Genomic DNA, 12,603 nt, shown 5'->3' on the forward strand with positions numbered 1-12,603 from the left:
ATCTGCCTTTCAAACTTGACCTCTGTTTACCCCCTTACTCCAGAACTACTGTAGCCACATGCAGCACATTTGCCTTATAATTACAGTGTTTTTCCCTTGTGTTCAGCAAAGTGGTGAAGGCTAGAGGTAGTTAAAAGGTTCTGTAGAAGTTACAAGGCTGCTGCTGTGTAGACCAATAAAGACAGCACAGCAAACTTAATCATTTAAGAATGAACGTGTAGATGCAGAGTTCAGTATTTGTATTTGACAAAGTCAATCTTTAAAGCCAACATTTATGTGAGTATGCATTGTAAAGCTCGGTTTGGGGGTTTAAGTCGCTGAGCCAAGATAGCATTCACACAGTCAGTATCAAATGAGGTGCGCCTGAGATCATAAGACCAACTAATAACCCAAGTAATCACGCTTGGCATGTTGGGTAAAGCCCAGCACGGATACCAACATGTCTGTAACACTCCAGTAAAGCTGCAATATGACCTTTCATTCTAATAAGACTAATGCTCTCAAGTCTTATTTATGACTAAAATACTCAGCAGAAATAGGGAACATTAACTAGCTTGTGTTAAATGATGCGATCATGAAGCCATGGGTCAAATATGACCAATAACCTAACACAGTCGGTTAAGCGCTTTCGATGAGTCAGTGATGCCCCTGAGTGAAAACAAAGGTATTAAAGCTGCTACACAGAACAATCATTTAATATTATGTTTCCTATATAGCATGCCTAATTTTATTTTATGCAGGTAAAAAAAACCACAGCTGTTCCTAGGAAAACAAGAACTATTATTTCTTTCACCTGGCAGTGAGTTTTTGCATGCATGTAAAACTATGAGAGTGCCTCATGTCTCCAGAGACCAGTATATGAGTCAGCACAGCGAAGCTGAGCAGAGCAATGATAGAACATACAAAGCCAGGGAAACCAGCATGTGTGTGTGTGGGTTTGTGTGCGTGTGGAATAGACAAGTGGGTGGAGGACTAGGGCCAGATGAAGTCTTGGCAGGTGTCACCACTCAAGTTTTACCATGTTTTAATGGGCATCACTTCACACACAAATATCCTGGCTACCAGAGGCAGTGCTGAGAGCTGGGAACTGAGAGATGACGAGGACCATAGAAGCACTAGAAGCCCAAGAACAGACACACTTAGTCAGAGTTTACAGCAAACAGAAAGGCAGTTCCATCCTGCAAATTTTATTACCACTGGCATCCAACCAAAACCATTCTCATGAAATCTACTTCGTTATTAGTTTGTTTAGCTGATACTCCATCTGGGACAAAGGCATAGTTTCTAAATGTACATGCATTTTCTAGAATTTCCTCTACAGACTGACTAGTCCCTGGCTCTAAATCAAATAACCCTAGGCTAATGTTAGAATCAAACATCAGGGGAAATCCCTTGTTAATGTAAATGTCTGAATGCACCAAACTGCTTAAATACACAAGTGAAAAAATCATCCTCCAACATGTTCTAACCAAAGCCATCGTATCACTAAATGTTACATCCTGGTAGGCTGTGGGAGTGTGTGGGCGTGGTGTTGTCTTCTCCCTCTCCTCCTCCTTCGTTCTGGCCCCTCCCTCTGCCCCTGCCTTCTCCTTTAGGTCACACCTGCTGCTCATCTGCTCTCGTTACAACCAATTACCCTCAGGGGTGATATAAGCTGGAGAAGAGCAGTGTGGAGGAGAAGGGAGAGGTTTCTGGTGGATTTCCTCTGTGCTGGTCAGAGTGTGCTACTGGCTTAGGTGTAGGACAGCCTGCTGCGTGTGGCCAGCCGTCTGGTGTGTGGCTCTTTGTGAGTAGTGTTTAACTGAGCAGTGATTGCCCATGAGTGACGGCGGCCTTCATTAGTTTGTGTGGCCTGCCTGGATATTGTTTGCTAGCAGCGTTGCTGTCTCTTTCTGTTGAAGCCTTATTGTTGCTTTCTTTGTTGAAGTGGTCATTACCACTTTGGGTTGACCTCCCTGATTTCTCATTAAAGCAGCGGTGCTGTCTCCTTTTGTTCTTGCCATTTGTATGATTATTGAGGTGTTTGCCTACAATAAAGATCTATTTTATGTTAAATACCTCTGCCTGGCGTTCTTTTCATTCCACCTGGATCTAACTGTTACTGTCCCCCACCCTCATCGCCTAGACTTTTAAGTGGGGACGTAACACTAATCCTTTGGTCGCAGCCACTTCCTCTTGCAGTGATGAAATTTTGGCTAAAAAAAGAAAATGTAACCTCTTTTGCTTTCAACATTAGCTTTAAGTACATTAGACGAGACACTGAATGATAACTTCTGCTTTAAGAACCCTCAGAATTACACAATATTTTTAATCACCAAAAGCAATATCAATAATCTATAATCGACAATTTAGCTGACTTTTTAATTGATTCTTATTTTATTCTTTGGAATATGTCTGTTATGCAGCTGAAATATCTGGTGTAGTATATGAGTGTTGCAGTTACCTGTTGCCAGCTTTGCAGGGCAGTGTCTACAGTGTGGATGGCATACTGGCTGACATTAAGTGCCACTGGATCCACAAACACATTCACATCAAAAGAGGTGTTTTGGGGGCAACAGGTTGCTGTAGCCTGGGCCTGAAATACAAATGAATATCAACGTTTGGGGAAAAAAAAACTTTTGTAAAGACGGAAGAACTATGTAAAAAGCTGAGCTCAACCTGTAATAGACACGGCTGTAGAAGCTGAAGGTGTGTTAAGTTTCGGTACTCCAACAGCTTGCAATCTAGCTGAGAGGAAAAACTGAACTCCTGACAATGACGTGGTCCGTAGCTCCACTGTCGCAAGAAGACTCGTGGCTGCCGAGCACCTATCCCCATGAACTCTTGCTCTTGAGGTAACTTCCGGTCTGGCAGGAAGGGATGAAGCTGTCGAGATGGAGCTGGAGGAATGAGAAACATAATTTTTTTTACTTAATATACTGAAACAAGTAACAAAGATTAAACATAAAATGGATTAATGTAAATCAAATCCACATGTGAACAGATGTGAGTTTTAAACAAGAGGTCAATTAATTCCATTAAGCAAAAGGACACTTAAGCTGTCAATCAAACAGAGGGCTGCTAACAGATGATATCTGAGTGTACTTTACTGCTACCATGAGAGATCAAACACAGAACAAGAAAAGGTAGAGTTTTTTGGAAGTCAACTTCTCGAACAACTAGGTAATCCCTCTTACTAAACCCAATATACTTCAGACTTGGAAGAGATTTTGTTTTGATATATTACAAATCTTACCTGTACCCAGCTGTTCTAGGTGATGACAGAGGTGAACTTCCAGGTGTGCTAGTTGCAGGCACACACCCAGGGACGGGACGAACCAGGGTGCAAAACACGAGTCCACTCGGGTACAGGCTGCCAGTGCAATCGGAGAGACCAGCTGATCGCAGGGTAACTGGGACCCACACTCACTATCCGAACTGGAAGGGAAATGTTGATAGAGAAAGCCGACAATATTTACAAACGATCATTAAAGAGACTGCAATAAATGAGGAAAATTTTAAACTGACAGCGCCCTGTGAATATAAAATGATTCCATACGGAAATAATATCGAGAAAAATATCCTAATATATGACTGGGATTCAGTACTTGACAGTTTTAAAGAAAACAGTAAATGATTTTCTATCAAACTTTGTTTTTTTAAATAACAAAAGCAATGGCCCAGCTGTGAAATAATGGTCACAAAAAAAAAAAGGAAAATCAATGGACTTATTAAAATAATCTGATTCTTATTAAGAGTGGAATGCTTTTGTGTTTGTGTACAAATTGTGTGACATCCATCTCAGGAAGCACACTGAGACCAGCCATACAGTTACTGAGAATTCAAAAAAAAAGAAATGAAATAAGGTGAAATGTGAAAGATCTTCCTCGCTGTTAGGAACATTATTACACATGCAGTTTCCAGGAGAAGCCCTCCGTGGACATTAATTGCATGTCATGGTTGATGATGTTGAATGGAAGGTAATTGAAGTGAATGACCATTTGCTCTGTAATTTGCTGCTACCATGATCCACCATAAAAACTCCAGCAGGAAACGCTCAAGACCTGAAAAATGCTGGTGCAAGCAGAGCACTCCTTAAAAAGATAAGCATCATATGTTGACAATTTTCATTACTTCCAGTTGGCAGGGCAGCCAAGTTATTTTTCTGGTGGAAACTAAAGTAAGGCAGATGAAACGAGGGAGTAAGGAAAGGGGGATCAATTTTGATCAAAAAAGACAAATAATTTAAACATAAAGGAAATGTAGTGTTCGGAATATGATTGTAATGAAATACAGATGTATATTTTGCTTTACACAGTATCTGGTCCTGAAGATTTTTTCTGTTGCTTTTCTTACATGTTTTCTTATTCCTTGCTCTCTGTTTTGCTCGAGCTCTCTAAGCCACACAGAATGTGGGCTCGGCAACGCTCTTCCGCTAAAAGTTCCCTAAATCCCAGATGGAAGTAAATAAGGGGAGAGAAAAAGAAAAAAAGATTAAAAGAAAGAAGGAAAGAAAAAAGAACAAAAAGAAAAATCGATGAAGGTCGGAAGATGTAACAGTAATGAAAAGAGGAAGCAGTGGCAGGGAGTAAAAGCACGCTCTTTGGGGTGCTATAGTATCTTGCAAGCCTCGTCCAACTCATCCCATCCTAGCTCAACCCTGCCCAGCCCAGGCCAGGCCAGGCCAGGCCTAAGAACTTATGAGCCAAAGGGGGCCTGACTACTCTCGCTTCCCGTGAGCTTCCCCTCGATTAGATACACTCAAGGTAAGCAGGAAGGAATCCGGATGGGCCCTGACAGGCACTTGGTGTGCTGGGAAATCTCATTAGGCCGATCTGAACGCCTTCCAAGCCCGCTCCCTGCTCCTGCACACCAGATGTGGGGCGAGGGATACATTCTACTTCTTTGTGCTCAGCAGCCTGGGTGCACTCTCCTTCTGTTTTTTCTCAAACAGGACGGCACACGGTCTGTAGGTTCACACACATACCAGTGTGTAGACATAAACACGCTCTCATATGGACAGTTAAAGCAAAATTTCCTCACCTCTGTTCATCTCCATCTCCATTATGATTGAGTACTATCCTCCACAGGTCTGAGGCCACCAGCTCCTTCTGCTGGTTGGTGAGGCTGAGGCTGGGCAACTGCAGCTGGCAGGCACAGCTCTCTGATAGGCTGAACTCCCGATATGGAACAAAGGTTTGCTGGAGCTCATCCCAGTACTCTAGACTGCATGGTACCTGAAAGCAAAGTAAGTAAAAAATATAGTAAATATATGTAATTATATATATATATATATGTGTGTGTGTGTGTGTGTGTATCGTAGCGCTTGTAGAAATTGAGATTTCTGGAACTTTCTGGACTCTTTAATCATTCTTTGCTTCCTGTTGCCCCCATACAGCCAGCCTGCATGTACTACTCACAAATTAAAACTATCGCAGGTAGTTCAGAGCTTTGACAAAACTGTGAGGAAACACATTTCACAATGACATCATGAGGACCTATATAACCAACAAGGCTTTTTCGAAACCCTCTGGGTTTCCTTATAGCATTACAGTTATACTAAGCAATTTTCTGTTAAAAATACTAACTTAATTTCTTATTGTGGCTATTGAATTTGGGCACACAATCAAGTGAGACCTTGCTATATATACTTTTTTCCATTGCAGATGAATGGGTGTTTATTTATACAGTGCCAGATCACAATAACAGTCGCCTCAAGGTGCTTTATATTGTAAGGTAGACCCTTCAATAATACATACAGAAAAAAACAGTCATATGACCCCCTATGAGCAAGCACTTTGGTGACAGTGGGAAGGGAAAAACTCCCTTTCAACAGGAAGAAACTTCTGGCAGAACCAGGCTCAGGGAGGGGCGGGGCCATCTGCCAGGACCAGTTGGGGTGAGAGAAGGAAGACGGGACAAAAGACATGCTGTGGACGAGACCCAGAGATTATGACTGAGGGTTAACAGTTTAATCTCTTGGTATTTGTTAAGCATTACACAGTTGGCTCCTAAATCCCTACACACACTAGCTGTTTTTCATACTTTTGGGAAAGTTTAGTCTGCTATTATGGAACAGAACAGTTGGAATTTAGGATAAAACATCCTTGATTTAGTTATGTACTATAATAGAGTATGGAATGAACTATAGGTGAATGAAATGTACATTGCTGGGTTAAGCGGTCCCAATAGATACAGCCACGCCCAGACTTAAACTAATTAATCATTTGCTGTGAGATAACAGGTAACATTTCTGTTCTGTGGATCCCCTAGCTGCGCATTAAGCTACGGTAGTCTGCTAATCATTAACCATTGATTCTTTACTGACCCTTAAAAGACATGGGGAATCCCCATCTCAGAGAACAAATGAGCAAGTGATTTTTTTTTATGGCATGTGCATTTCAACCTTGAATTTTACTCACTTCAGACACAACCGATCTTTAATCTCTCGTCTAGTTGGAAAAAATGACAGCGCTTTGACCACAGACCACCAACACAGCAAGCTGACAACTCATCTCCATAACAACATTTCATGACCACAGCATAACTAAACACCCAGCAACAGCATGCTGCAAGACGGCCATTAGCATTGAAGTCCTGGAGCCGTTTCTCACACTGAATAACAATCAGTTTTTGAGTGTTTTCACATTGAGTATCATTGATGTGATGACTGGTAGGGCTCCATTCATTCCTCTCACACTGTACCAAAATTAACATAAAGGTGTCTGGTACCCTCAGCGAAACCAAGCACCTGCAGATATTGGCTACTGATGGATCAGTAGTGGCAGCGCACTGAACGTGAACACAACTGAGGAATGCGTGTGTATGCTTTGGGTGCATTAGTACTGTCGGTGTGCATATGTCACATAAGACAGTCCACTTGTTTACCGGAGGCATGAAACTCCTGAGACAATTACCAAACTCCTGGAACTGTCAGCAAGTTTGTGTGTGTCAGAAACCTTGTGCTCACAAAATGTGTGCATGCATCCATATATTCATGTGCAGGGCTGTACTGTTACAGAGGAATGGATGAGGTAACTGTAGCTTACATCATATAATCAATGTCACACAGGTTTTCCTGGAATCAACTTCTCATAATTGCACCTGACAGAGTTGTGCACCCGCAACCCCCAACGCTGAGCCACTGGAGCGGAAACTCGCTGAATCTCCACTGAGAATTCCCTGAAATGCATTGCTAAAACACCAGGCGTGCTTTTTTTTCACCTGTGATATTTTATACACATGACGGCATGCAGAAAGGGATATATGAGGTGTATATATATGGTACAGTAGAATACATTTGAATGGTTGAATGTACGTCATGTTCCCCTTCACTTGTGGTGCAACTTTGGAGGAACGTCGAGATGAAATCGATAACCAAATCCAAAAATGTCAGAATGACGGAAAGAGGAAAAAAGGAGTTTTCTTAATGTGTAAGTTGAACATCTGGCACTTGCTTTCAGGAGGAGAAGGCACCTATGTATAATTCAAGTGGATTGTGTATATGTGTTCAAGAAGAAAACGATGTATAATTGTACATATGAAAGAGAATATGCATGTATACGTATGTGTATACACAGGTGTGCGTATGTATGTGAGCGTATCATACAGTCTGGGCAGTGTCAGTTTCCGCTGCCTGATTGTGTGTGTATCTTATCTGATAAACAACATGTAACCCTGAATAGCTGACATTCCCTTGGCTGCATGGGTCGAGATTGTGTTTTCCACAAGAACTCGACAGAGTAGGCCTGGCACCACGACCGCGGGCAAAACATACGCCAAAAAACGATCTGCTATCCTAAATTCCAACTTAATGTTCCATTTTGGGTTTGCTTTAAATCCGTGAGAAGCTACGGTACTGTGCAAAAGTCTTGAGTCACCCCTCATTTCTTTATATTTTGCTTCCTAGAAACCGCACTTTCTTGTAGTTATTTAAGATGATCTTGAGAAATGGTTCTCTAGTCTTTCTGAGAGACCTGCAAAGTTTGTCCATTTTCTGCTTTTTAAATCATTTTTAGTCCAGTCCTTATGCAGTACCTGACCTTTTATTTTGGGTTGAGACATTTAAGATTGACCCATGAATCACCTAATTATTAAAAGAAAAAGGCAACTGACTCAAATGATGAATCAGTAACAGAAAACTTAACAAGACCATTTTAAATTCTATTTAGGCACTTGGTTTTTTTTATTGCAAAAACACATAATTTGTTTGCATTTCTTTAGTTCAATCTATGAAATATTCTAAAGATAACAAAGTTTGACAGAAATAAAATAATACCACCAATAAGATGAGTGTTGGTAGCTGGAAACTTGGTACATATTCATGGCACATGGTGTGCAGTATGTCCTTAAAACATCTGAGGAAACTGAAGAAATAGAGGATAAGAAAAAAAGAAGAGCCAGGCCTAAGACACTATCTACAGCAGATGAACTGTATCTAAACATTTTCTTGTTAAGAAATAGGGAAAAAAATCTGAAACAGGACCTGAGAGATGCGTCTGGATTTTCAGTTGATCCATCGACTGTTTGCCAAAATCTCATCAGTAATGGTCTCAGTGGAAGGGTGCAAATCCAGTGAGAAAATGCTAAGGTATGCCACAATACACAAGAGAACTGCACTGAAAATCAGTGGCAACAGGTCTGATGGAGTGATGAATCCAAATTTGAAATTTCTGAGTCAAATCATTGTCAGTATGTAAGGAGGTGGTCAGGCGAGAGGTACAACTGTGAGTGTCTACAGCCATCTGTAAAACACAGGTGGGGGATGTTGAAGGTTGTGTTAAAATTAATGGAAAAGTATCATCTGATTTTGATGTTACTGGAACGTACTCTGATTGGCATCGGTTTCACACTGCCAATGGAGTAAAAGCATACCTGGACAGAACAACACACAGTGAAACCCTATTAGTCATGGGCTGGCCTCCCTAGAGCCTGGAGCCCAATATTATTGAAGCAGTGTGGGATCATGTTGATAGAGAATGGAACAAAAGGCCGCCAACATCCAAAGAAGACCTCTAAATATCCTTTGTGAAGCCTGGAGAACTATTCCTGAAGACTGCTTAAAGAAATGACAAGAAAACTGCCTCAGAGAGTTCAGACTGTGTGAAACAATAAACATGCTCATACCAAATATTGACTTTCAAGCTTGTTAGACCTGTATAAACTCTGCTTTTGCCTTATACAAAAAAGTGCTGTATTTCCATGTATGTCTGCAGATGTTTCAATAAGTCACTGCAACCATTTCAGATTTTCTTGGCTAAAAAGAAAGAAACGTGACTCAAGACTTTTGCACAACACTACATGTTAAGCACTTTTTAAAAACTATTTACAAATGTTATATTCAGAAGTGCTGGCAGCATTGTGCATGTATGGATGATATTTCCATTCATATAATTCACCTTTGTTTCTGAGAACTCAGGACTGTTCTCCACATGATTGTACTTCTCTCAGTCTGACTGCACAACCACAATTTCTCTAAAGGTTAACTAAAGGCAGCCAAACTAAAGCAAATACACAACATGCAGAAATTAAGTCAATTTCCATCACCAACCCAGGTGTGATTGCTACAAATTCTCAAGTATGTCTGTGCAACTGAAGACTCCCTCAGCTCGCTCTGGGGCCGTGGCTGCTGACATCCACAGCCATGTCTGCCATTACTTTTATTAACAATATCAACAGAGCTATTAGGTCTTCTGTTATTTCACTGATGCCTATATGTCTAAAAATTCCACTGCTTGCTACCTCTTATCAGCCAGCAGACAAATTGAATTGACATCAGCTTGAACAAATGTTTATTCAAGAGATGTAATAAAAATTGTAATGAAAATGACTCCTGCTATGCTGTCTCAGGTGGGCTGATATATGTTAACATTAATCAGTGTGGAAAATCAGGAATAAGCCCATGCAGAGATCTTCATGCTCACTCTTTTTTTGTGTTTTTACTCTATTCTGCCAAACTCTTATAGGGGGACTGGAGATTTTAGTGGATGAGGTGCAAAAACTCCAGATCAAATTAACCACATGGACAGTCTTTTATTTTTATAGTGCATTAGCTGTGACTAATGCAGGTCCGCTTGAGCACTGTCCTGCTACAATAATAGTTATCTTGGCTAAAATTCCACCTCGCTATTTCTGGGTAAATGTGTCGCTCTGAAGTAAAATACCCAGTTGAGTACCCTGGTTTACCTTCCAACATTTCTATTCATCGGAGAGAACGAGTGCATCGGCGGAAAGGGCGTGTCACAGATGTGAAGCTGATGGTGGACCTGTGTTTCATATAACATTAACAAAAACAAGTTATGGCTGAAGGTTGGTGGCTCAACTCAGGCTGCAGTGTTTTTATGATACCGCTCGCAGGCCAGAGGGGCCACGATGGCATAACGGAGGCCTGCTGGGACATGAAAGGCTATCCCCACAACGCCATGCACGCAAACAGCAGGGGAGCAGATGGTGTGATTTTTTTAATAAAGTCAGAGTAATTTGGGCAACTTCCTTCAACAGAGAGTGGATGATCACAGTAACACAACTGCATATTGTGAAAAGTCGGCATGGACAAAAGGCAATTGAATGAGACAAGACTCTGTTACATTTACTTTACTGGATGCTGTGTCTGAACTCAAACTTTTATTCTCTGCTTTAACACGCTCCATCTCCTCCAGCTCCCCTGAGCTGGGGTCAAGCTGAATCATAGCTCCTGTGTTTGCTCCATGGTTCCCAGGCCCCACAGAAGCAGGAGGAGGGGAACACGAACAGGATGGACAGAAAAGAGAGCAAGACGAACACCTGCTTATGATTCAGAGAACTGACTGCATGTAACAAGAAGGTGACAATGAGTCACCTTTCTCTCTTATCATCGGTTCATTGCTTCGGCACTCTACAGGTGGGAACCTGTGGATGCTCCATTAGGGATCAGATGCTTTTCAGCGGCAAGAGTCCCCCCCCAACCAACCACCAAATTCTGACATTGCTCCCCTTCAACCGTACGTAAAAACAGCTCAGGCAGCAATTTGACTTTGAGTAATGGAAGGAGGTTTGAATTCCCCCTCTGAGATACTGGAACCAGTTGGGAAACCACAACTATTTAAATGCAGGAAATCTTGATTTTATAAAATGTTAATATGATCTGCTCTGGGGACAAGCGAGCAGCAAGGCTCAGAGCAGGAGCCCCCCCCCCCCCGCCAGTACAACCCTTCATTTATTCTGAAGTGCAGGGGAAAGTGGGGAAGGACTAAAGGAAAGGAGCAAGGGGGGAGTGTGACAAAAGGGGGGGGGGGGAGTGAGAAAAACCGATCAGAAAACCTATTTTTATTTTGTTTACATGCAGTCCTCTGTCCACCTGCTATGTTTAAAAAAAAGAATTACTTCATAAATGACAGGGAGGAATGAACACAGCTTAATGCTGACTATCACTCGCCCTTAACTACTTGTTTCTTTTCTTTCCCTATGCCTCTCACTTTCCATTTCTCAAAATCTATCAGCCTCCATCTCTGCATAGCCACATGGTAATTTTAGAGGCCTGAGAAATTATGACTGCCTTCTCCCTCTCTCTTTCTCTCTCCTCAGTCTTGATGTAAAGTAAATGAAATTCCTTTGGAATACAAACTAAGCCATTACTGTGTTTTGGAGTTTTATGGCTGCATTTCCGTTCCCCTCAGCTGGACTTTCTTTCTGGTCCTGGGAGGAATTAAAAAAGCGAATTAAACGAGACTGCTGATGTTTCCTAAAAGGCAACGCGTTACCATTATGTCACTGGGGCTACAATCAATCAAACCTGGGACTGCAATAACTTTGGCTGATGACCAAGAACTTCAGTTAAAATAATAACCGTAAATGTAATTTATCTGTAAACAGATATCCAATATCTTAGAATTACTTTCACGTCTAGTTTAGCAACAACATATTTAGCAGTGTTCAAAAACGTACAGGAATAGCGTTTAACACCGAATTTAAATCAGTTTAAACAAACAAACACATTGTGTGTTATGTCCTACATTTGTACTACTACCAGCAGCCAGACCCATTGCTCTATGAACATGCTGCAGCATAGTTTACATGGATGACACAAAAACAGCAGAGAGACTCATTGCTTACTTTTTGATCCTTTACAGCTGGCTCAGCAGTTTTACAAGTTCTAGTCCTTTCTAATAGAAGACAACTAATGTTGCACAATGTGCTTTATAGATTTCTCTAACTTGTCAAAAGCAATGGCTTCCATTGCTTTTCTCTGCAGATGCTGCATCAAATCCCCACATGAAGGAGTTTTAACAACAGTTGTGTGCTTGGGGCCTCCTCTTTTCACCACTATCCCTGCAGTAGCCTCAACACCTGATTCCTTTTAACAGACTTGTCAGAAGAGATAGGACCATGCCACATGACAGGGGAAGAGGAGCAGAGTGGAAGATGTGGAAACCATATGTTCATCAACCACTGGTTCCATAACTCCTGCTGTGTAATACACACAACTCTAATACACATGTCTGTAGTCACAGGCATTATCTTTTACGTACTGGCACAGGCATATGTAGTAATGCAGACGTAAATGCATGCTTCTTATTGACATCATGCATTTTCTGTGCACAGGACACATATGTGTAATAGTAACACGCATTATATTGCAGAGTATAC

At 41.4% G+C, this 12,603-nt stretch overlaps 1 protein-coding gene across 3 annotated transcripts in view; it reads right to left on the reverse strand.

Moving 5' to 3' along the window:
- vps13b (vacuolar protein sorting 13 homolog B) overlaps positions 1-12,603 on the reverse strand; it is a 314,335-nt gene that overhangs the window by 47,241 nt on the left and 254,491 nt on the right. For all 3 annotated transcript variants that reach the window (XM_026183458.1, XM_026183460.1, XM_026183459.1), the window contains exons 42-45: positions 5,023-5,216; positions 3,236-3,417; positions 2,659-2,879; positions 2,444-2,575 (exon numbers count right to left, since the gene is read on the reverse strand). In XM_026183458.1, coding sequence (XP_026039243.1) covers positions 2,444-2,575; positions 2,659-2,879; positions 3,236-3,417; positions 5,023-5,216 — 729 coding nt within the window. The remainder of the gene's footprint in view (positions 1-2,443; positions 2,576-2,658; positions 2,880-3,235; positions 3,418-5,022; positions 5,217-12,603) is intronic.

This window comes from Astatotilapia calliptera, chromosome 11 (assembly GCF_900246225.1).
Source record: "Astatotilapia calliptera chromosome 11, fAstCal1.2, whole genome shotgun sequence".
NCBI lineage: Eukaryota > Metazoa > Chordata > Actinopteri > Cichliformes > Cichlidae > Astatotilapia > Astatotilapia calliptera.